At 37.3% G+C, this 26,311-nt stretch overlaps 1 protein-coding gene across 1 annotated transcript in view; it reads right to left on the reverse strand.

The window, feature by feature from the left end:
- The window catches only part of TINAG (tubulointerstitial nephritis antigen), a gene marked incomplete at its 5' end in the record, with an annotated part of 47,464 nt that extends 22,674 nt beyond the window's left edge, over positions 1-24,790 (reverse strand). The window contains 7 exons of the mRNA XM_082048713.1: positions 122-302; positions 8,051-8,201; positions 10,472-10,595; positions 17,098-17,212; positions 18,694-18,783; positions 19,799-19,862; positions 24,421-24,790. Coding sequence (XP_081904839.1) covers positions 122-302; positions 8,051-8,201; positions 10,472-10,595; positions 17,098-17,212; positions 18,694-18,783; positions 19,799-19,862; positions 24,421-24,790 — 1,095 coding nt within the window. The remainder of the gene's footprint in view (positions 1-121; positions 303-8,050; positions 8,202-10,471; positions 10,596-17,097; positions 17,213-18,693; positions 18,784-19,798; positions 19,863-24,420) is intronic.
- Positions 24,791-26,311: the final 1,521 nt, after the last annotated feature.

Consider the following 26,311-nt stretch of genomic DNA (forward strand, 5'->3'; position numbering starts at 1 on the left):
ATAAAGGAAAATTCATACCTTTAGTCTTCAAGTAAAGTGAACATATTTCTACATGCCAGATAATTTTCAAGTCTCAAAGGAGAAAAATGGGTGAGATGATGGGTGAACAGCATGAACTTACTTTTGAGGAGACCCTGTAGTGAGAGGCACACCGGTATAACCTATTCGATTTTTCTAAAGCATTGGGACATGGCCCATTTGTATAGTTTTTTCCATATTCACTTGACACATAACAGTGATTTTCACCTGATGGCTCCAGCTGTTTTTTCCAAAATGATGGATAACAAGCATAAGATACAACCCTGTTCAGATATGAAAAAAACAAAACAAAACAAAAAAAATTACTTAAATATTTTTTATTTTTGCAGTTTTATCTCAAGGTTTAACTATTTTACAACTGTTGGATTTCAAGTAAACTTATAGAGTTCCTCAGTCTTCAAAAGTGTGAATGTCTCATACCTTCAACTGGAAGGTGTTTGCTTCAATTCTTACGCGTGAAGTTTATGATTAAGTTGCAGTGGCAGTAGTTCTCTGGACTACTGGAAAATGTGTTTCAGCACTTGTCACCTAGTACATTCATCTCATTAACAATGCGTGAATGTTCACACTGAATGAGATCAATAAATTACCAATGTTGTCAACAGGATCTATTTATCAAAAATGGCTTGTGAAATGGAAATAATTGCATCAGAGAATTTTGAAGTGAAATGAACCATTTTCCAGTTTTATCTACATTTTCTATAGGAATGCTGGTGAAAAGCTGCAGGTCTTTTTATTTCTTTTAGCTAAAAAGTCCCTGAACTTCTATTTTCCTGAATTAATAGAGAACATTTTCTCACATTTTTGTGAAAATTTGTTGAGATTTAAAAAAATTCTATATTCATTTTGTAAAGATTTGGGTAAAAATAATTAGTCTCCTATTGGAATATGATGAAATGCAGTTGTTCTTCCCAAGACAGGCATAACCCTCAGTGATTAATACAATACCTTAATTCGTAGGGAGTATACCTCCTTAAAAGAGAACAGAACCTCTACTACTTGAAATACATGGGAGTGAAGTTCAAGTTTTGAAAAATGTTAAGCTCAGAGCTTTTGTAAGTTAATGAACAATCCAACCATAAAGCAGTACTAGGGAAAGCATTTGGACAGGGCCTGGTGACAGGGTTCGTCCATCTGGAGTCACCAGGAAAAAAATGAATTATCATTAGTGAAGTTGGCAGGAAAGACTTTGCCCAAGTTGAAGTACTGACAAAATACATGATATTGAAAAGGTGAGGTTGGGTAAGGATCAGAGAGGTGAGACTTCTTGTAATTTTATGATTTTGCTATTTTGCGGTAATGTTCAGGCGTTTATGCTTATGAAGTTGACATGAGTATGGGTAAGTATTTGCTTTAACTGTTGTCTTCATTTTCCCATCACATTGCTCTTGATAGGGTTAAACTCGAAGTCCAAGTAGGCTGAACTCAGACGGTGTACTTCCAAATAAAAGGAAGCTGAGGCAGTTGCTGCTTATGGGCAGCAATGAGCATCTCAAGGAAACAAAATGGCAGATTGTGCCATAATATCACAGGAGTACATGCCTGGTCTCTACAACACCTGAAAACACTGTGGCTATTTCTTAGGAAAGCATCTACCTCAAAACATTTTCTAAATGTTAAGAGAGCTTTTGCTTACTCATACACCAATTAAATTTTTCCTACCACTCATAAATTTGCATTAAAGCTTTCAATTTCAAGGTTTTAGAGTTTACATTAATGAAATATGACTTACTTTAAAATTTTTAAATGAAATTCTATGTTCTATAAAGATGACAATTTAAAAATATTACGTCCAGTAATCACTGGACAGTTTCTGTTCTAACAAAGATTTCAAAACCCCCAAAATCAGTTTATGAGGGAAACATGCAACAGTAAATGCGTGAATTGTGTTTATTATTTTAAATTAAACAAAGACAAATCTTTGAATAACAAAGAAAACATCATCTGTCCAACACTTTCTCAGTTACAGGCTTCAAAGACCCGAAGTCATTTAACACTGATGTCAGTCCAGTGATTGTAGAGGAGCTGTGATAATTCTCCTGAGACTTAAACTCATGCTAATTTTGGATTTGAAAATCTCTAGAGTGCTAAATCAAAGGAGCTTTGAAGCACAGGTTGAGAGTCCTCGTTGAATTCAAGTATGGAGAAAGGCAATGAAAATAAGAAGTATTTTCCAGGAAAGGTAAGGAGTGGTTTTAATTCTTCACCCTGACAAGACATCAAATGAACTGCTTCTTCATACAGTAAGTTTGTTTCTTTCAAGTAGCTTATCCTGAATTGTTCAGCCATTTTGACTGTTTAACTTACTGAACATCCTTTTTACTTCAATAAAGTGAAGCAAACAAAACATATACTTAAAAGGCACTTACTAAGAACCTGAAATACTCAAATAAAGGGACTCTGCCTCCTAGTTTTCTACATTATACTGATACGTGTTTCCAAAACAATTTACATATCTCTGTGATAATGCCATTGAGGCCTGTCAGAGGCTTTTAAATAATAAATAATAAATAATAAATAATGCTTTTAAAGAGCATTATTAAATAGTTCACTGAAGAAGAATATTTTAAAATTGGTAGTCCTATAAAGAGGATATGCACTTAAGTAACTTGCCAATTATACTGAACTTACTGAATCTAAAGAACTGAAAACTGTATTTCTACCCAACATGGAGGATAATTATGTTTGCCTGTTTATATTTAGTTGTTAGGATTTTTAAAATATGAGCACCTATATGTTTCAGCTACTTTGGATAAGACATGGTGCTTTCCCATTAGCATCTGGTGGTAGAAAAAATTGACCCTGAGCTGAACATCTTTTTGCTTAGGAAGTTCTTTCTGCCCATACTCGACCAACACATCCAAGAGCTGCAAAAAGCAGTAATTCCACCTACATGAAGAGATTGTTCATCTGAAGTTGTTAGGCTGTTATTGGTTAGGTCTTCCATCTACTCACCAGCAACCCCTTTAATCCTTTCTGAATATCTGAAGGTATTCTGAATTCCAAGATTTCCAATAGGGAATGGTAAGTATTTAGGTTAAACACATATGAGGTTTTATTACTCATTTTAAAATTTCTTATGTTTTGTTTCTATTGCTGCATAGCAGGAAATCTTTGTTTTATATCTGTCTCTATATACATAATTGTTATAGTCACCACTGATGGCCAGATTCCAAAAGGCAGGTAAGCTGAGCAAACAGAATCCTCAGAGTGTGATCTGGCATAAGCAGAGCAGGAGTGGGTTGTTGCAACCCAGTTTAAGGAATGGTATGAGACCTCAGGTGTACTTAGAAACACTTCAGAGACAACAGAGGAGAAATTCATCCCTGCGCTAGGAATTTTTCCCCCTCTTCTTTCAGTTGGATTGTTGCACTGGAGTGTCATAGGTTCTGCATGGATGGGTCTTATATGGCATAGAGATGAAGCACCCAACAACGCTGTGTGCAATCCAGACATAAGAACTCATTCTCAGCTAACAGTCACTTTTGAGTCTTTTCACTAACCATATTTTCTGCAGTCATGATTAACATAATTTGACAGGTCTTTGCTGAAACAGAGTTTGTACATGCTGAAGCATCAGCACAAGAGTAAACACTGAACGCTTTTCAAGGAGAAGACCTTGCCAGAAGAGTCAGTGAAGAAAAGCAGAGATAAATGTTAATATGTTTATGTGTATGTATACACACACATCTACATAAATACTACTAAGAGCAAGCAGCATCCAGAGAGAAGTAGCAAAAGTCTGCAGTGTGTTCATACATTCTTGGTAGAATCCATCTGAAGTCATGTTTATGTGTTCAATCTAATGAAAAATGTTGTGTTTTTACTGTATTTGTATGTTTGAATTGTGAGATGAGAACATAACCTAAAACATTATATTATGTTATTAACAAGTTGGCCAAAACTAATAATAACCTTCTCAAACCCTGCAACTACTGAGAGCCCAAGGTATGAATCAGACCAAGCCCTGATTAGAAGTAGTATTTGCATTCGAGTGTGTAGCCTTTTTACTACTTGAAAATGAAACGTTTCTTTCTCGTTCTTAAAGACTATAAGCTTTTAATTTCCTTTAGCAGATAACATAGATGTTTTCATACTACATTGATTCCTCCCAAATTATGGCTTGTAACTGAAATGTCTAAATTTAATAATAATTAGAAATAGAATATAGATTTATTCTTTAATTAAAGGAGGAGGACAGAGAGTGAGAGTCCAGCAGCAATTCAGCTCCACTTATAGCAGAGTTCACTGTTAATTGGGTGCTCAGTGATTCTGAAAAGTCAGTTCTCAGCACTATCTTAACCTCATTGAGCTTTATGGAAGTCTTCAATTGGCTTAACTGGGGATAGATTAAACTAGCACTCAATTTTCCTGAAAATCTATCAAAAACCTGAGATAACCACACTTCAGAAATCAGAAAACCAGAAGTTTTAAAGGGGTATTGTACACCTGCTGTGCAAATTTACAATCTCATACAGAAAATCAATGTGCTTTTTCCTTATTGCAGGGTATGGAGATAATGAGAAAAAATGATTGCAATATACTGACTCACAAAAGTCACCTGAAATTGTGAGGAAACAGGCACTATTTAACAGGTTTTATTCAAAAAAACACTTTACGCTATAAATTTCCATTTTTTCATTGTCAAAGGTAAAGGGTTATTGGTTATGAGGTTTCAGCTATAAAAATGATTGTATTATCAGTTCCAAAATTTTGTGATGGTTCTCACAACTATCCTGCAGATTGTTTGCTCAGATAGCTGCAAGAAGCTGGTGAATACCATGGGGCGGCTCAGATGAGTGAGCAATAATGTAAGTACTTCAGACTTTGGAGGCGAAAAGACGGTTCACAGGTGTGCTCTGGTGAGCTGAGGTGCCCTCTCTGTTTGCTTCCAGGCTTCCATCAGCCAGAAAGCTTGGTCTTTCACACCACTTTCACACTCGCACTCTGTGGTCAGGCAGGGAGCAATCTTCTCACTGCTACATATATATACCAGCACGAGCTCCTGTGTGGGTACAGCTGGGCGGATAACCAAGTGCGTCACACAGCTTCAGCCTGCCTTGCTTTCCTTGTAGAAATAAGCTAACTCTTGTGTATTTAAAATGTCTTTGCAGAACACTCTGTGTCACTAGCCACACTGCTTCAGGTTAAATAAATAAATAAATAAATAAATAAATAAATAAATAAATAACACAGCTTTCTGCTATAGGAAGAATCTTATTATAGAATCATGGTGGTTATGCCTGTACAGGAATAGCAGTCAGAGGGAACAGAAGACTAGGAGGTTGTCCTGTTGCTGTGTCCTTTAGAGCTTTTCCTCTAACAATAACTTGCTCCAACTGTTGTAGATATAATACTTATTAAAATGTATCTCTCATCTACACTGAAAGTTCTTGTGCTTCTATCCTTAACATGGTGGGCAAGCAAACAGTCCAGTGAGAAAGTGTTGAACTTACTCTCTTAAGAGCATGAGCTACTGATCAAAAGGGGGCTGTTCTTCTACTTACAGAAAAGTCTTGCTTAAAATGTTAAGCTAAAACTTTCATTTCTTCATGAATGAAGCCTTTGCTTTCACCCACATGAGGTTCTGAGGTGGAATCCGTCACTCTCCACTGTAATCACTGATCTAACAAGTCTCCCACTCAAAACTTAGATCAAAACTAAGTCAGTGTTTAAACCCTGAGACAGAAACACAAAAGAACACTCGATGTAAACTCCCCCATAACAACACAAAATCCTTGTCAGATCAGAAACAGTTTGGTACACTTGAAGAAAGCAGAATGATCAATTTATATACTGTGTCCATGTGAATGACAGCACTTTAATCTTCAGTTGGATCCCCAGGCTGATGCGTCACAACTGACATACTTTTGCTCTTTCCATGATTGGTTTCTTTGTTGTTTTTTTAAACTGAAATCAAAATTTGTTACAGCATACTTGAGATCTGTCTATCAGTATCAAGTATATCAAAGACAAAGTAAGGGATGAGAGTGTAGGAAAGTGAGAGAGGAAATAGATTTTGGTATGGAATAGGAAGTAAAAAAGTATTTCTTGTAATGTGAGAAAAAGTGGAATTTATTTATTCAGTGTATAAAATCTGGTTATTGCGAATCCTCCTGGAAGCCATGAAGTTGAAGTAGTTGACTGGGAACAGGCAAGACAGATTTATCATACCAAATTATGTCTCTCCCTTATGAGGTGATCTGACTGTGATGAGATGATTGGCTTCATGGAGAATAAGAAAAGTAGTGGGTATCATTTATCTTGACTTCAGCAACATTTTGAGCATGGTCTGCTGTAGTCTTGTAGCTCAGTTGGAGAGATATCGGACTGAATAAGTCACTTACAAGGTCAGTAACTGAACTGAGCTGGCACACTGAAAGGTCAACAGATCAAAGTGACTGGTGTCTGTTTACTAGCAGCATTCCTCGGGAGTCAGTGCTGCTGCAGCAACACTGTTTTGCATCTCTATTAACAATCTGGTCAGTGGGACATAAGGCACTCTCAGTAAATTTGTGGAGGATGCCACATTGGTGTGGAATGGTTAGTATGCAGGGTGGCCATTCAGAGTAATGTTGGAGAAATGAGCTGACAGAAACATCAAGAAATTCAGTAAAGGCAGAAGCCAAATCCTGCCTCTGAGCAGCAGTACTGGCAGGAAACTGCCTATGTAGAAAGCAGTTTCATGGAGAAGAACCGGGGGTCCCGAGGAGCAGAAAGTTGAATGTACATCAGCAAAGGGCCCTCTCAGCAAAGGTGGACAATCTATGCTGGGTTGTGTTAGCAAGAACATTGCCAAGACATTGTGAAAAGTTATTATTTCCTCTGTCACTTGTGAGGTTACAACTGGAGTGCTGTGCTCAGTTATGTGATCACCAGTAAAGACACTGACAAACTGAGTAAGTCCTGTGGAAGGCACTTAGGGGGGCTAAAGTATATTATATGAAAGGAGGGACTGAGGCAGCTGGATTTGTTCAGCCCAGAGAAGAGAAGGCTAAAAGGGGTTCTGATTACTGTCTTCAACTACATAAGGAGAGGTCATAGAAGAAACAGAACAAGACTCTTCTTGGAGATACATGGTGAAAAGCTGAAAGGTACCAGTCACAAATTGTACCAAGGAAAATTGCTGTTTAGATATAAGAAGAAAAAAAGAAGTTTGACCACAAGAATTGTCAAAGACACCTGCTGCAAGAAAGGTTGCACAGAACCTCTGTCCTTGGAGATAACCAAAACATCATCAGGGGCATGGCCTGAGCAGCCTGATCTAATTTCAGAGTTAGTTATGCTTTGAGCAGGGCATTGGACTAGGTAACCTTTAGAAGTTCATTCCAACTTAAATCATCTGTGATTCTATGAATTATTATGTGTCATTTAAAAAACTTGTAGCTGCTCATGTTAACTTTGCTTAGTTTGACTTGAAGGAAGAAGGATCTACAGGTGTAGTCCTTGTTAGCATATTGCATTCTGGAACAATCTTGGGATGGGATCACTAGAATTTGTTTTATAGAAAGATGTTTGACCATTTTGAATATTCAAAATGTTATCTCATGCAACTGGCTGCTTACCCACAGTTGTTAAATGTGAAGAGCCTTTATCCCAATAACCTTAGAATTTTTGAGTCCACTCATGGTGTTTGACACAAAAAAAACCTTTCTTGTTTGTTTTGCTGTTAGAAATACTAATATTTCCTCAGTTGTGTTACAGATAATGCCAACATCTAGATTTAACAAGGTTTAAATGGGAGCTCGGTGGTTGCAGAGTTTTCTTACCAAGAGCTCTCATTCAAAATAGTCTACAATTATTTCTTTGGGAAAGCTTTATAGTTTCTGGGCTTCACGAAGGTGATTTAAAGAAGGTGTACATGAGAGACAGGGATAGTCTTGATGAAATAATACAGAGCTAAATGCCTCTTTTTGAAAAGTCAGAAATCATCATTGTAACACAAGCCACATTGTAACTTAAGCAATTTGTTCAATTTAAAATAATCTGAACAGACAGATAAAATACTTACCCATGTGTTTTCAGGTATCTCCAAGCACTATCAATATTTCCACCATTACATCCATGTTGATTCCTGGTATCACAAGAGATCAAATTCTGAACAGAAAGGTTGTCTGTGATCTGACCCTCAGAATGAATAGCTATTCTGTCTGCCGCAACACCTGTTTGGAAAGAAATTTTCTGTTATCAGAAAGAAATAATTACTCACAACTTCAGGCTGATTATTGTGACTGAAATACATCAGTATTTTCTGTCTGTGCAGATTTCTTTACAAAAAAAAGTACATAAATATTCTGTACACACTTTAGAGAGGGAGGATTGCAAAACTACAAAGCACCATGGGCAACTTTGCTGTAATATTTTATATCCATAGACTTACTGGTTATCATAAAGTCCCACATATCTAATCATCAGATGAGGTGTTTACATAATTTAGTCTGATAGTCTTTGCCATGTTTGTAAATGCATATTTATATCTGGTTAACTTCAGCAAGCAATGCAAATACTTTCCCACCTCTCTAGAGTTGAATCTCCAAATCTCTTTTCGTTATTTTCTACCTTTCCTTCCTTTATTTGAAGAAAAAAAAAAACAAAACAAACAAAACAACAAAGCCAAACCAAACAAACAAACAAAACAAAACAACCAAAAAAAATAAAATAAAATAAAAATAAAAAGTCCTATGAAGAAGAAACATCAAACTTGAAAGTATGTATTGATTTTACTGGAAATAATATTCAGAATTGTTCACATTACTGTGTAAATGTGGGATTCATTGGACTTCCCTTATTTCAGGAAATTATTCTTCAGAGACAGACACCTTAGATATCTGAACTCAATCAGATAGTCATAATTCTGAGTACTAATACATTTATACACTGATTTAAAGGGAGACTAGGTTAACTGAGTTGTAGGTGAAATTTAAACCACTTCTTTAAATCACAGTGAAACAACTAATTCCCAGTCCTAGTTGTTAACCTGTGCTTAAATTAGCACTTCATTTTTGAGCCTAAAAATAATAATAAAACAAAACAAAACAAAACAAACAACAAAGAAACCCCAAACAACAACAACAACAAACCCCCACAAACTGTCGAAATCTAAAGCCCCATCAAAATCAACACTGATTTCAGTGAAGTTTGGACAAGACTTCAGAAGAGTCAATCTGCTACTGGCGGTTGACAATGGCCGTGTTTTGTGCTTTTGTGAGGTGTCACACGATAATTTATTTTCATAGGTGTAAAAGTTTTTCACTTAAGAGTTTTGGAATACTTATAGGAATTATTCATGATAAGAAGAAATGATATAGCAGTGCTTGCCTATTCATTGAGCAACAATTAATCTTACAAAGAAGGACTGAAAATTCAGACTGAAACTGTTAATGCACCTAAAAAGCATGGGAAGATATCTCATAATATTTAGCATTGAAAATAATTACATGAATGAAAATCAGAAGATTCACTTATCAAAGGGAAAATTTAGACTGAATATCTGGAAATTATGTCAGTAACCTTTGTTCATATCTGCAGTAATCTGTCAAGAGAGCTGTTAGAAGCTGTCTTGTTTTCTCTTTTAAAATTACACTGGACAAGATATATTGGTAAGAGAGTGTGTTCAGTCTGGCTTTGGCAGGGAGCTGGGACTACCTGACCTAATTCCTCCTCTTACTGCTGTGATTTAAAGTGGCAGTTGCAGAAACCTGAACCTGTGAGGACTCACTGGCTGGAACAAGTCATAAAGGTTGATTGCATAGTTTTCTTCTCTATATATATCCCAATATGTATTGAGATTTATTGCAGTGTAAGAAAAATCAGTGTAGCTTCTTTGGAGAAAGTGACATGAACATTTGTGTCCATTTTTCATAAAAGCAGAGGTTGTAGCGTGAGTTTGAATTGCATTACTGAAATTTCATTGCTTACAGAATTTGAAAATAGTTTCTTCCACAAATATCTGAAGAGTTTCAGGGTTTTCTTCTCATAAAATTATTTAAAAAGTTATACTTAATTTACTTCAATAACAAGGGCTGGACAATGGCAAATGTATTATGCAAATATATAAATATATAGATAAAACATAAAGCCTTCTCGTTTTAAGTTTCAAGTCAAGCATGTACTTGTGCAACTAAGGGATGCAGACTTTTTAAAAGTTACTCTACCAGTCATGATAAAGTGCATTAGGCAATTCATTCTCTACTTCCTGTCATCAAAAACCTCTCTGTGTTACACAAGAAAAGGAAACAAAGCTCTACAGCTCAGATTGACTTTTGAAGTTTTTGGAACAACTTGGAGGGAAAGTTACAGTAATTTCAAATGTTCCGATTTGCTGATAAAAAGTGAAGAGCAAGCTGAAATTCCTTCATTACTAGTCACTACAAATTTTCATCAGACACCTAACATATAATGACAATTTAAAGATGAAAAAAAAAAAAATTACTTGCGGTTGAAAAAGCCCAGGATGCTCCACAGTTTCGTTGATCCAAAGGATCATGAATCCACTCAGGCCACGCATAAGTGGCTGCAAAAAACACAGGAAATTTTTCTTCTGGAAGTGAGCTTCCCTAAAACAAAATGTAGGAGATCTATATATGTTCCGTTTTCTAATATTTCCTTAAATCTTACCCTAATTTTGTTTTAAAAATTCTTAATTTTTAAAATTGAGAAAACCATAAACATTGGTAGCTGTGGTTCCGCGAACATCTCTATTGCTGTTAACCTGTGACTGGGTTCTGTAGACCTTTTGAGAGCCAGGGGTTTCTCGCACTCCACCAGCCGAGCAGGAAAGCTGAGCTCCACAGCTGCCAGCCTGAATAACTTGTCCAGTTTCTCTCTGATTCTTGTCTCAAATAACATTTCCCCATGAAACACGTGAATAAAGACCCAACTGTCGTTTTTTGCAAGAAAAGCCTTCTGCTATAAATAGCAGTAAAGTTAACTACCTGTTAGGAAGTTAAATACCTGTTAACTACCAGATAGGAAATTTTAGTTACCCCAGGGTAGGCATCAGTACAATATATCATTGATTTGTTTTTTACAGAGGTTTTTCAATTTCCAGCACTTGTTCTCATTCCAGAATGAAAATCAGTGATTTTTCTTCTGCTTTGCAATCTGATGTTGAGCTGATGAGAATTCATGGTCTGATCAGTAAAGCCACTGGGACAGCCTTTTTTGGCATATTCATCTCTCAGCCTTAATTTATGTCCCCCAAGCTTTGCACAAATATCCCCATATGCAAGAACCATCTGGTACAATTACTCTGTGTTCAACATAGCAAAAACATTGACCCAATTTTTTTTTCACTGTTGAACTTTATGGAATGATTGCTTATGCTACACAGGGAAACAGGAATGGCCATACAGAATTACAATATTAGTCCATACAGTCTTATCAGGTTGTCTCAAACAATTGTTGTTAACATGTGTTCCAGAGGAAAATACAATACACAAAATATGATAATCTGCTCCTAAGTAAAGCAGTCCATGATGCTTCTTTCTTATAAGCAGGCTCATGCCCTGAAGGTCAATGCCTTCTATCCTGTTCAAAATCCTTTATTCTATTTCAACTTAGTTTCCTAATTCTGAGTGTCCTTGCTGCACCATTTTTCTAAATTGTTTATGTGACTTATGAGACTACATAACTTTTCCTAAGAGGATTTAAACATTTGAACCAAGTTCTTTCAGACTATTTCTGGACTCTTTGGGGAACCAAAGCTTACCACTTGGGCAGTATCCACATCACTTTGTTGCATATGCTGGGAAACAGCAGTGCCCCCATCCAGCTTGTATGCCTGGATTTCATTCCCACAGAAAACCCAGGGTTTCTAAGAGTGGGTAAGGGGAAAAAAAAGCTTGTACCTCAGGTCTTTGTCTGATATTAGACTGGGATTCACACCCAACAGACATATTGATACAGTCTGTGCATATGCCCAGACCCAGTTACTATCAAGCGCTTCTAGGTTCACTAGTTTAGATGCAAGATGTGAGTTCTAAACACCACTAGCCATTTTTAAAGTATACTGCAAGTTGTTAAATCACTTAAGTGCTCTTGAAAATTTGACCTCCACCCATAACATGCCAGTAATCTTTTAAAACTTGATAAAATATTAATCTCAATATTTTAATTCCTTTCAAAAATCTACTTTTAAAAAGGTACACAAGATACACAGGACTTGCAACCTCAAATGATGCACAGAAAGCAACAGCTAAGGTAAAGAACATGTTGCCAAATTATCATTATGTTCATTTTCAATGAGTATGCACAAGATTTGCTTTGAAGATGAATCATACTGGCCTATACAAATAGTGTTTCTTTTACATTCTAAATTGATCAATGAGTAAATAACCAAAATTTGGCAAATATTATTTGGCATACTTATGTCCCCTTACAATGTTAAAAATGAGAAAAGGTTGGGCCAGATGATCCTTAAGGTCCATTTCAACCTGGTATTCTATGATTCTCTACAATTATATGAAATGAGGCAGTTGAGAAAAACAAGATTTTAAATAGAGCTTTGGTCTGAGCCAATGTGTAATTTTACATATTCCTAAACTACTGCCAATATATTTAATAGCTTCATATTGTAAATCCCAGAGCAAATCCCTCATTAACCCTCAGTCTTGTCATTTAAAAATGCAGGATTGACCTGTAGCCAGAAACATTAGATTTTTGATCAGGAAATTGCTACCCTGATATTGAGAAACATTGCTGTTCTGTGACAAATAGTAAGTCTAGGAAATTCTTTCTCCATCAGACCACCATCAGACAGCACAATGAAATCAGAAAAAATTACTGACAAACTATTTTTAAACCTTTCTGTGTATTCTCTGCAGTGAAGTTAGTAGTCTGGCCAAAGCAGGAGGCTAAGAGGTTATGAAAGAACACTCACTTGAGTACTTGAGTACAGTTAGCCCATCAGAGAAAAAAGGACGAAGATTAATGAATTTGCAAATAGTTTTCCTGAGGGAAAGCAATATTTTTTTTTATGTAGGAGAAAAGTTCTGGATATCACTTGCTTTGTACAGTCAAAATGGGCATGCATGCCCTTCAGTTTGCAAGGGGAGATACACAACTGCTGAGCTTTTTTACTAGGAAAAGACGTATGCCAGAGGAACCATTACACATATTAGACATGTGAACTATAAGGCAAGAGCTGGTGTACTTCGTATACCTTCACATTGTCTTTACAAGTTCTTTGATACTTAATCCAAAATGGTACCACATAACTATGTATTCTATTTTCTTGTCAGATGACACCTGAGCACCTTGTTGCCAGCAGATGCAGACCCAACCATTGCAATGCACCTCTTTCCAGACCACCAAACGTCTATCACAATGTGTTTTAAAGGCATGGTGGTTATTTTTGTGCTATACAGGACTTCAAAGAATGATGACACTGTTTCCTGCAGTGGGTAAACATTTCAAAATGTCTTCTTAGGTAGTTTTAGTTGTCGGTCTGCGTTCAGTCTTGCCATACTCCTCTGGAGTAGAGGGTCCTCAGTTCGGATTACGTTCTTGTTCCATATAATTGTCTTTTAGGTATTCTAATATACCAAACTACCTTTCCCAGACATAAACAACACCTTACTGAGCAGGTATAGACTTTTAATAATAGCAGACCTTTTAAAAGCTCTATGAACAACTTGAAGAAGCTTATGTTTTCCCTGAGATGAAATGTAGCTCTGTCACACTGTATTTGAATTAATGTTATGAATCCATGTTTGTTGTTGGATATGTCAGTCAGACAAACAACTAAAAAGACTGTGGTCCCCAACCAAACATTTCAACACCACTGAGATCTAAGACTCCACTGTAGCTGTAAAGTGACTAACACAGAAGGGCTTTACGTTCTTGAATCTTTTTTTTTATGCAATTGAGTAAAGAATTCCTTCTACACAAAAATGGTTTTCTCAAGCATCCCAAAAGTACAGTAGAAAATAATCAGAACGACAGGCCCTTAGGTACCAGAAACTGTCATCTGTTCCCTAAACAGAAGATCAAGTAGCACGCTGAAGAAACACTTTTTATTTAAAGTATTAAAGAAACAAAAAAAAAAAAGGTGGATGTTTTGGGGTTTTTTTACAGACTAGCAAAGATACCAGTTTTTAATCAGGTCAGCACAAGATAGAGCCAAAGATTCATAGAGCAAAAAATTCCTGAACACTAGTTGTAGCATTTTTATCAACTAAATTTATTACTTTGGGTTAATGACTTGCAGTTTTCTCACCTGCAAAATGGGAAAGACAGCAATAATCCCAGAGAATGAATGAATATTTAATTAGTGCCAATTTATCCAGAGTATGTAACCAGTACTTTGGCCTGAAGGTGAATTATTACTCAACAAAGTCACTTAAAGTTCAAGCCATTAAGGTTTGGAGAATGTCTCTGAAAAATATTAGAAAGTCATTATTTCTGAATTTCATCAGTCATATCTTTTTACTCTCTTCTGAGCTGCCACCTAGTTACAGATGAAGCTTCATGGAAACACTGTTGTGAATTTTCACTTGTTTTTCATCACTTTGGACTTTGTAAATGTGTTAGTATGCTTCACAGGATATCGGTGACAGAACATTATTCATGTAAGCTGAAGCACAGACAAGTGTCTCTTAAAATCTGGTAAGACACTTGTCTAAAAAGTGCCTGGAAGTTAACTCCATGGCTACTGTTGGTTTGCCAATTGGAAGAATCTGTCCATGTACCCCTGGTGATCCCAATCAGTGCTATGAAATTGCTGGATTGTTCAGTGATTATAAATATGGAGCTGGCTATGAGTGAAAAAAAAACTTTTTTTAAAATGTTTTTGTGAAGTGTTAAAATGTGGCAGAAGAGAAGTTCCCTGAGGCAGAACAAGGATTGTAAAGAGATGATGTTCTAGAAAACTATAGAAGGTGGTAGAATCAGGGAGATTTGGAGCTTCACAGGAAACTTCAGAGAAAAACATTTTACATCAAGACTAGCCAAGACTGAAACCACTGGCTTAGGAGCAAGAAAGTTCTAATATTTCTGAAGAGAAGCCATAGGTAGGAGACAGGCTTATGTACAATTCGGAGCAATTTTCTGTGAGCTTGAAGAATTCTCCAGAAGCTGAGAAAGTCATACAGATATTATTTTATATTTTTAGCTTTTGTAAGTAGAGAGAAAGACTATTTAGTCTCCTGTGCAAAGCCTGTGCTTCCAACAAGCTCTAAGACTTCCTAAGGGATAAATGCATGAATGTGCAAAGCTGGATTTCTGGAGAAGAATGCATTGAAGCTCCTGGGGTGCATGACACTGCCAAAATTAGTTGGGTTGTAGCTCACAGATTTTGTAAAAAGACAGTGGATAGAGAAAGGATGACTGAGTAACGTGTCAGTGGAACAAAGGCCATAAGAAGTGCAGCAAAGCAGCTGCAGGAAACTTAGTAACACCAATTCAATAGGCTGGACATACTGCAAGACCGCTGAGTGACCAACTACCCCAAACTGGCTACGAGAAAGGAAACATCATAAAGAATTTCTTATATCCATCCTTTTCTCATTTTCCTAGGTTGAATCTGTCTCACCTAACTAGATACCTAGTAACATAGATGTCAATCTGTGAGCTGGGTACATAGTATCCATTTTTTGCTTATGCTATATGATCATCACACTGTATTTTCTCAAGGATAAAGCCAACAACAGCAACAGCAGCTCACTCCCAACTCTCTTGACCCTCAGTGCAGTTCACTGGCAACCTGTGGCAGATGTCCACTAGATATTAATGAAAATCTTTTATGTCGTTTTCTTACTTTGACTTTCCATCTTCAACTGAGATTAACCCTTTGGCTGCACAGTAGTCTAAGTCTAGCAAATCACCCAAGGCATGACTTCAAAGCTTGATTTCTTTCAGTTTCTTACTCTGACAATACTCCATAGTGTAATTTTGAGCAAGGCGGCCAATCTGAGCCACTGTAGGTAGATAACCTTCTGTGGGACAAAAGAACAGTCTGCCTCAGGCAAAAGGGTTAGGGTTGTTAAAATTGTTGAAGAGACACATCATCCTTCCTCTCTCGCCCAAATTCCCTCTCAAGGGGTAGCTCTGCACTACACTCCCCACAAGTCCTTTCATGATGTGGAAACCCTCCCAGCACACACTTAAACAACAAGCATCAATAATGGACTTTAAATAGATAATCAAATGGCATCATTTACCTGAGCTATATAAAGGCAAAGACAAAAACCTGTTATATTTAATGTCATTTGCAAACCTTGGATCTATCTACTTATTCCTACAAGTTTTCTAATTTCATTATGGTGAGTTAGTTAGGTTTTCCAGTCTATGATTTCCACAATTGTAGGTCTTCTAAGAAAGAAGCTAACTGATCCATAGCATTGGAAAATCTACTCTGGATTCAATTACTATGTGTTTCTTCTTTAATTGCTTAACCTACCTACATAACTTAAAGTATATTCACTTTGCTACAGAACTAATTTGAGCATGAATATGTGATAGGAAATTTATTAATAATTTAGCTACCATGAAAATGGTCAAGGCTAAGAGGTTTAGAAAGCTGATAGTTATGAATCGCCTCATTTTCCCATGCTTCCCATTATTTTTATTTCCATTTAGCCAAAATCCCAGCCTCCTAATGTGTCTTTACATTGTTTGATCCTACAGGCTTTCAGACTTTCTTTCAAGGGTTGCTGTTTAGTGACAGCCGTCAGCCTTAATGAACTATGCCAAGTTTTGGTTGGTTTGGTTTTTTTTTTCTTTAATGGTTGCAACTATGTGTGCAATGATTAGCAAGTGAAGAAGATCATAGGGAAACGTCCTAAAGAAGCAAGGATTTCAAACACCAGTGATCTACAAGGCAGTACTGAAATGTTAATATTGGTGCACAGCTTCCCAATAGTTAGCATTTGCTTTTGCTCCTCCTTGTTTGATTTCTGTCAAATAGGACCACACTCTCTATGACTTGAAGAACTATTCTGGAAGCTTCTTACACAACACAGAAGCATTTAGTGTTAAATCATAGTCTTGTAATTGTTCATATTTATTTTTCCATGTGATAAAGTAATGAAAAAAAATTAAGTTATACACGACACTTACAGGAGATTCTCTCATATTCAGCAAGGAATGAGATGGAGGGAATGTGCCCAGGCGCTTTTTGAAACCTTCTTCCACTGTCATTCCCCAGAACTGGCTGTAGTTGTCAGCTTTCCATCTTCCTCACAGACAGGAAAAAAACCCAAAAAACCAAACACACACCAAAACCCAGGTTAGAGATATTGCTCACATTAATACCTTGCTCCTTTATAAAAGCACCACTAATAACAACATCCAGAAATAAATCTTTCAAATTGCAATTCAAAACCTTGCATTTAATATGCATAAGACAATATTTATTATGGACTCTTCCACTGTGAATGAGCACAGGACAGAGCAACACAGCAGTATGAGAAAAGTGGCAATTTGAGGTCAGTGTTGTGTAGGCCTGCAGGAGACACACATGTAATGCTTCAGAGAAGCACTAGGAAACAAGATGTTTGCTTATAACAGTTCCTGTGGTCTGAAAGTTATGTTCACATTATGCTTCAGACCAGATGCCCATAGAGAACTAACAGCTTCATGTAGTGGATTACATTGTCTTGAAGCTCTGGCGCACCAGCAGTGAGACACTGTTGAACCCAGCAGAAAGCTCAGCTGACACCTTCTGCCTGAGTTTTACACCAAGAGCCAGGCTGAGAGAAAGGGCTCCCGGTGGCTCGTTAATTAGTCTCTCCCTACTCTCAGGTAGACTAGACCCAGATTGTAGTATTAACTCTGTTGTACACTGTATGTGCAACAGAAAAAAATACCTTGCAGCTATACACACTTGGAACACACTGAAACTCTGAGCCACGGGGAAAAAACATTCTCTTTCCCCATTTCTTCCTTGTCTGTGTATGAGAAACAAGGAGGTGGGATTCATGCTGCCTGAATAATAAGGAACTTGATTGCTCTTGGTCTGCCTCCAGTCAGTGAAGAGCTCAAACATCTGCAAAAGTCATATCTCAGGTGGGTTTAACTAACCCATGGCAAACCTTACTGCTTACCACTGACATGAAACAGGTGAAGGCCTCCAGGTACCTGACTTAATTGTCTATCCTAACTCAGTTGGTTTGAATGTCTCCCATGAAGTACAAAATGTTTCAGCACTGAGTCACAGCTTGAAACCTGGGTAGGATTCATTGGTGAATTTAGCACCTCATCTCCCAGGGAGACAACCCTGTACCTCTGTCTGTAAACAGCCGGCAGGCCCCCTCTTGGTCCTCATTTGGCCCATCCTCTTTTCCAAGGCTACCTAGAACCCTGTTATAGGGAATGATGCTCTTGAGAGAAAAATGACTTTAAATATATATCCCAAGTAGTAAGTAAAGTGAAGGATAGGGGAAGATGACCTAAATAGCATTTTGTGAGAAAAAAAAAATGTACTAAATTTGGAGAATGTTTTAAATAGATATTTACAATGTCAACTCTTACCAGCATGAGACTTTTGGTATCTTTCCATTTAAAACTCAATAATCTGCCAGAGATTAAGGAAAGCTTCTCAGATGTTGATGTAATTGGAAAAGGAAGGGACATGGAGAACTGCATAACTTATAATTTGCACATACATGCAATACAGTGGTTTACAACAAAACCTTAAAATAAAAGTGTTCTCACCCGTAATCTCCAGAATTTATGCGCTGAATTAAGTCTTGACGAACTAGGCATACTTCTTTTGAACACTTCCAGAGACTTTGGAAGCATTTACTGAAACAGCAAGAATAACACTGAGCAGAAAACAAATTGTCAAAGGGAAAATATGAATTTTGACAGCAGAAGGAAGATGGAGGGAAAAAAGCATAAACAACATCAACATCATATAATATTTATGAAAATACCATGGTACTTCTCACTGTTTCACGACCTAATGAATCCTGACCAGAACAAGGTGGGAAGATTTACAGCTTGTGGTAAAGGTCATATTTGAAAAATTTTGCTTCTATCTTTCTTCCTGAGACCAAATGAGGGGAAATAGATAAAAAAAAAAAAAAAAAAAAAAAAAAGGTAATGTCTGTCTTGTAAATCAGAGGCTTTGAGGAATCCTTGCTCCAAGGACAATGGGCCAAAGTCAGGTCAGTGGAGGCCCCAGCTCTGTTTGGGTGCTGCTGGAGTCCACCAAGCTGGCCTGGGGCTGGAGTTGCAGGGCTGGGATTGGAGATGCAAAGTGGGAGGTGGCTCAGGCAGCCGACTGCCAGGCTGGCTGCAGAGGTCCCCTGCCCACTCCTTCTCCTCCTATCCCAAGGCAAGGAAAGGGGTGCTCATCGCTTTCCTACATCAATCTACATACATATATACATATATATGTATATTCTTCCCTTCTGAAATAATGGAAGTGCTCATCACTCATGCAAAAGAAACAGAGGAAGACATTTTAAAATAATCCCCTAAACTTTACTGACCAGGTCAATGCCCAGGTCGAAGCTGAAACCATTTCTACTCGGGTCAGAGTGAGCAGATTGACTGAGCAGGAACAGAATTAGGCCATGAGGAAGATACTTTAGTATTCTCATTTTCATGTCTTAATTAGAAAGCTTGTGGACCTCTTGCCATTCTTTTAAGTCAGCTGTAGTCTATTTCTACAATACCTTGATGCAGCGCTAGTCTTCCAGCTATTTTGATTTGATTACATTTTTAATAAGAATTTAAGGATGCTCACTACCTTAATTCCTGTTTCATGACATATGCTAAATAAAATATAATTTGCTGTTCTCTGAAACATTACCAGGAATTGCAGTTGTCTTTAATTATTGTTCCTTCTCCGTAATACCGGCCATCTTTATAACAACCTGCCAACATAACATAAAGATATATGAAAAAAAATCATATTTGAAGTGAATTAACTCAAAACTCTCTCTATTATGGAATTAATTGTTTGTATGCAGTACACACAAATAGTTGAAAGTCAGCAACAATTATTTAAAGTCTCTTCCAAGTAATGAAAGCAGTTTGACATATTTTAATTTTTTGCCAGGTACATTATCATTTATAGTAAACAAAAGAGTAACACATTGAAAACACTCACTGAAAATTTAATATCTTACATGTAAATAAAAATAATTCTTCAAATATATTTATTTTCCAGCAATAAACTTAAAAAGAACATGTTTCTAATAAGAATTTTCTAGTCAGCAATTAAAATAGAAATATGTTTTCCTAGTTATAGAATTAAAAAAACTAAGAACTATTCCCAAACTTTTGTAACATATTATTTTTCTTGTTAAATAGTTTAATAGTTTCACATACTCTCTAAAGCCCAGTATAAAACCTCAACTGAGTGATGACTTTTCCAAACAAATATAAGCCTCCTAAATTTTTTCTTTGATACCACTTCCTGAAAAATGACATTGTGTGTGTGTGTTCTAAGACCTTCCATATACACTGACTCTTCAGTGCACTTGAAAGATCTGGACAAGCTCGAGAAGAGGGCCCACATGAACATCACAAGGTCCAACAGGCCAAGTGCAAGGTCCTGCACCTGGGTCAGGGCAATCCCAAGTATCAATACAGGCTGGAGGATGCAGGGACTGAGAGCAGCCCTGTGGAGAAGGACTTGGGGGTACTGGTGAATGAAAGATTGGACATGAGCCAACCATGTGCACTTGCAGCCCCAAAAGAAGCATGTCCAGCAGGTCAGAGGAGGTGATTCTTCCCCTCTGCTCTGCTCTGCTTTGGTGAGACCCCACCTGCATCCAGCTCTGGAACCCTCAGTACAGGAAAGACATGGACCTGTTGGAGAGAGTCCAGAGGAGGTCACCAAAATGTTCAGAGGGCTAGAACACCTCTGCTATGAGGACAGACTGAGAGATTTGGAGTGGTTCAACCTGGAGAAGAGAAGGCTCCAGGGAGACCTTATTGTGGTCTTTCAGTACCTAAGAGGGGCCTATAAGAAAGATGGAAACAGACATTTAGCAGGTCCTGTTGTGATAGTACAGGGAGTAATGATTTTAAACCAAAAGAAGAGGGATTCAGGCTAGACATAAAAAAGAAATTTTTTACAATGAGGGTGGTGAAACACTGGCACAGGTTTCCCAGAGAGGTGGTAGGTTCCCCATCCCTGGAAACATTCGAGTCCAGGCTGGACGGTGCTCTGAGCAGCCTCGTCTAGTTGAAGATGTCCCTGCTCTTTGCAGAGGAGTTGGCCCAGATAATCTTTTAAAGTCCCTTCCAACTCAAACTATTCTACAATTCTATGGTTTTTCATAGAATACCCATCTTTGTTTGTCACAGCCTGCCATGAAGTCAGCATCAGACAGTAGCTGAAAGGAGGCATCAAGCAAGATATTTCAAATAGATTGAGGAAACCGATGCAACATCTGAGTGACAGGACAGAGTATCACTGGAGCTCTGCTGTCAGGCCTCACCGCCCTTGCCCAAGAAAAAATGCAAACCCAGACAAGTACAGGAGAAGATTTTTAATAATGTATGCTTAGGGAATTCAAGATTAAAAATACACAGTTTCTGTAGTCTAGAAAAATCAAGACTTAGAAGTCCAAGATCGCTGCCTGTAAATGTGCTCAAGGGATCAGCGGCAGAAAGCAGAGATGTCTAAGCAAAAAGACACTGCTTGCATCAGAACACAGCTAGACTGACTGGCTGTGAAGGTATTGGGATAGAATATTAATCTATTAAGTCAGAAATGTATTAATTTGAAGATGCAGCCTGATGACTTTAGAATGGGATTATATGATGCAAAAATCATGATCAGAAGGAAGCAGATTTGATAAATCAGGACTTCCTTCCCAGTCCGGCATTCCTATATTCTTATAGCCTGTACTTCCTTTGCCCACAATATTGATGTAAGTACTTTTGTCAGTGAAATGTCTCCAGTTTTACTCATTTGTAGGCCAGATCATGACCGTGTAGTATAAAAAACATTAGGAAACTCTCTGAATGTCACTTTTATACCACCACCAGGGTGACATACAGTGTGTTGACTCTGACAGGGCTTTTTGTACCATCAGAGCAGTTGAAGCAAAACAATAAATTAAATGAGAAGTACAGTCAGTAAATAAAACTCTATCAGTTTGTCTCATAACAAAAATTTAAAAAAAATGAAAAATCCAGAACTTCTGTTTGATACTTTACGTGCACAGTTTCTTCCGAAACTACGCAGGAAAGCTACTGAAACATACTGAATGCTGGGTTCATAAAGAAAGTCAAAGTAGTTCCACATAGTTAAATCAAGACCAGCCCTCAGCGTGGTACACACCCATGGAAGAACTCACAGCGTAGCTTACTGCTGCTGTGCACCAAGTCAGTGAAGAGACGGAGATCTAGGAATAAAATGCTGAGCAGTTTTATTGCTTTTCATTCCAGCTCATGTAAAGCACTTCTGATTATTGGTTTATTTAAAGAAGTATGACTCAGGAAATGCTGAGAGCAAACCTACAGGCAGCCTGAGGACCAGAATCTTCCAGGTGAAAAGTACTTTAACGTATATGGTCTTCTAGTGCTTAGCCTTTAGCCAAAGGCAGAAGTGTAGTCTCAGTTACTAAAAGTCAGCTAGTATATAATTTCTAAAATTGCTTCCTAGTGCTTACTCTTCAAGCATTCAGTCCTTTTTTTTTCCTCCATTTTTTCCTTCCAATTTGTGTTCCTCAGACATTTCAGTTCTAAATGTTCCTTTTGAGCATTTTCGGTTTGTGTTTTGTTGGTTTTGGTTTTGTTTGTGGTTTTTTGTTGTATTTTTGGGGGTTTGGGGGGGTTGACAGTTTGATTGTCTGTTTCCTGTTATATTTTGGCTGCTTTATTATTCTTCTTTTACCCTTTAAATTATTTATATAAAAATATTCAATAAACAGATTTTTAAAACCTGTAGACTTTCTATTAGGGAATCACTTTAAGGATCAGAAAAACAGGAGATTATTTTGAGATGAGATATAAAAAGAAAAAAAGAAAAAGATATAAGATAACCGATAGGATGATTAAAGGTGTTTGAATAGAGTAAATATAATTGCTACCTCTGGCAGGCATGTACAGTCCAGGAGTTACAAAAGAGTGAATACAACTGCAAAATTTGGATTACAGAAGGCAGTAAAAAATATTACCACTGACTTATTCCCTTATCTAAACCCTCTGTTACACTTTTACTCTTTAGAGGCAGACCTGCAGCAGTGCCCACATGGCAAACTGCTGTAGGTTTTGTAATGATTCATTTCCATTAAAGATTTTGCTGAACTAGACTGGCAGGCTGTCAGCTCTGAAGCCAAAACGCTGTTAAATGTTTATATAGAGCTTACGACAACAGCCCCCCAATCTGTTGGAAATACTATGCATGACTGCAACAAATAAATATGAAACAAATGTCTTTATTTACATAAATCATAGAACATTCTTCTAGATGATTAGAAACACTTTGGAGAATCAAATTGGGTTTACAGCATTTCTGTCACTCCTACTTATCAGATTTTGGCTGCATGCCTGGCTTAAGAGCTCAACTTCTTGAAGAGCTTGTGGTCTGAGTGCTGGAATGCAAGCAGCAGGGTTATTGCAAAGGAACAGTTAATTTTAAATGTTCTAATGCTATTCCTGTTGATTCTAGGCTTTTGAAACTTTAGTACAGTCTCCACATTTTCAGACAGATTTGGTCTACCAATAGTAAGAAATTACATAGTCTTAAAGCCCACAATTGTAAAGTTTTATCACCAGCAGAGATTTGGCCCATGCAGTAACCCAGGGAGGACTAGAGGGTTGTAGATAACTTTTTTTTTTTAATCTCTATTTCTAAAACAAATTAGACGGAATTTAGAGTATTCCTGGAGGAACTTCCACTATGAACCAGTGAGAAATAAAAATATGCCAGAGATCCTTGTTCTAACAACATCTGTTCACCTACTCCTGCACTTGAGCTGTTGCAGGAAAAATGGTGTCTCACAGGAAAGCTGTGCTGGATCAAAACCATTGCAGAATACCTCAGAGAAGTATCATTCAGGAGAACCCACAGTTTTATTGATTATGCTTTTGTACTGATGTATTTAAAAAAAAAAAAAAAGAAAAGAAAAGATCTTGCTGTTCATCTCATGTTGACTTGCAAAACTCCATTGAAATTGATGAGATTACATCAATTTTGACCCTATGAGGTTATCTCTGGTAAGTTTCAGGTAAAACAGGGGTTCAGTCCGACAGAAATATGGTCTAGCCAATTCTAAAAATATGTCCCTAGAGACAAAAAAATAAAAGCAAGTGTAATTTTCACTCCAGTTGCAAGCTCAGTATCTTTTTCCACTACACCTTTAGTCATATTTTTAGGATGTATACACTCTAAAGCTTAATCAGTAATTTTACTTCTAAGTATATTTTTATGATGATGCACTAATGCCAGCTGAGCATTTTCTCTATACCTACCTGATGGTGCAGGTGGCCAAGGCTCACTTGATCTGATGGGCTCATTGGTGTTGTCACAAACTTCCCAGTAGTCAGGACAACAATCCACAGGACCAGGAGAACCTGAGGCACAGAACTGATCACAGTAACAAATAGCTGATCTGGAGACGATGTTAAAGCTGCAGTCATCATCCCTTCCTGTGCAGCAGCCTCGTAGCCTGCAGGACCTTCCCGGATACAAGCTCCTTTTTAGCCTGTTCGACTTTGCAGAACCACCATCTTCAACAGAGTAAAGTCCTTGGGAGAAATTTCTTCTGGAGTCAAGCTGCTTTACCATCCAAACTTCACTTGCGATGCAACACAAGAGAAATATCTGACTTTTGAGACACATTATTCTGCCTCTCTCAGCCTTTTTAAGTCTTTCTATGCTTCACTTTATTGGTAAATATCCATGTAATGCAGATGTAATATCTTCAGTTAGTATTCAGAAAGAAATCTGAACAGAAAGCTGTGGACTATGGTTTTCTAGGAAGACTCTGTATGTGTTAATTATTAGTCAGACATGTTGTAAACTGATTTATTTGCCTAAGATACAGAGATACTGGAAAGACCCACAACTATGTATTCATCATTATGAAACTTTGGGTGCCTTATTTTGCAAGTGAGAAAGTTTATAGGAAACATTGCAGAATATACAGAATATACATGGTCCGATATTTTAGTTCTATACCTTTAACTAAACCAAAACAACATGAGGAGTGAGCACATGATCTCAAAGGAAGGTCTCTTTCTTTTGGGCTTCATTTACCTGTAACTAATGTTCTCTATACTATATAACACTCGGATTGCATTTCATCTACATTTTCTCTCCCGATGTGCAAGGCTATATCACTACAGTAAACTTATCCTGCATCCCCCATTTCAATCTTGCTTCCAGTGACCTAGCTGAGCTTTATATGCTTAATTTGCACAGTTTTATTGCGGGCATATTTTAAAAAAAAAAAAAAGTCAGGTGATACTCAATGTAAACTACTGCTCGAAGATTTTGTTTTAAGGTCTTTATTTCTTTAGTCAAAATGAACTTGCAATCTCTGTAAATAGCATAATACATACCCACTGATGAGTGCACATTCCAATTTTAAAAAGGAAATGGCAGTATTAATAAAACCACAAAAAAACCCAGAGTAGATATCAAAAAGACAAGTCTATTGGCCTTTATCTATAATCTATGATCTCCAGTTTTTTCAACAGCAGACCTAAAGAAAAATGCGTGGTATTGTTGCCAAAACTTAAAAGATTCAGAAAAAAAAAAAAAAAAAAAAAGCAGTAAAGAACTTTGAAATTCCTAGCAGAGGTAGCACATGATGGTAAATAAAAAATAAAAAAAAAGTCATAGTTTGAAATCTGAACTGTTACAAGATAATTTAAGTCTCCAAAGCTGAACAAGCAGAGCTAAAAACCGGTCATCTCTCTATCTCCATTTTGTAGTAAATGAGTGGAACCTGGAGAAATTATTGGCAGACAGTTTCCTAGGGAATGAAGGGAATCTTTCCCTTTGTGACTTCAGCTGGGCTGTTCAGCACTGCAGGATGTGGTAGCATGAAAAGGCATCTACTTTTGAAAGCACAGCTGGCAGCACAGCTGGTTTGGATGCATTGCCATGAATGGCAGAGACATTAAGAAAGAATACGTGTGTGTGTTTATATATATGGGCTTGTAATCCAAGTGCTCAAGTTTTTAATACAATTTCTTGACAGTGGTGCTTTTATCAGACCTGCCTCACACACCGTCCCCACCACAGCTAAAGAGTTGTGGATGAGGGAAAAATGCATCAGACCACAGGATTTTTATTTTGCCCTGTTGCAAGCAGGCTTCTGTGTGGAAGTTAATAGAAAGGCCAAGGTCAGCAACA

Source organism: Streptopelia decaocto (assembly GCF_964273445.1).
Source record: "Streptopelia decaocto genome assembly, chromosome: 3".
Lineage (NCBI taxonomy): Eukaryota > Metazoa > Chordata > Aves > Columbiformes > Columbidae > Streptopelia > Streptopelia decaocto.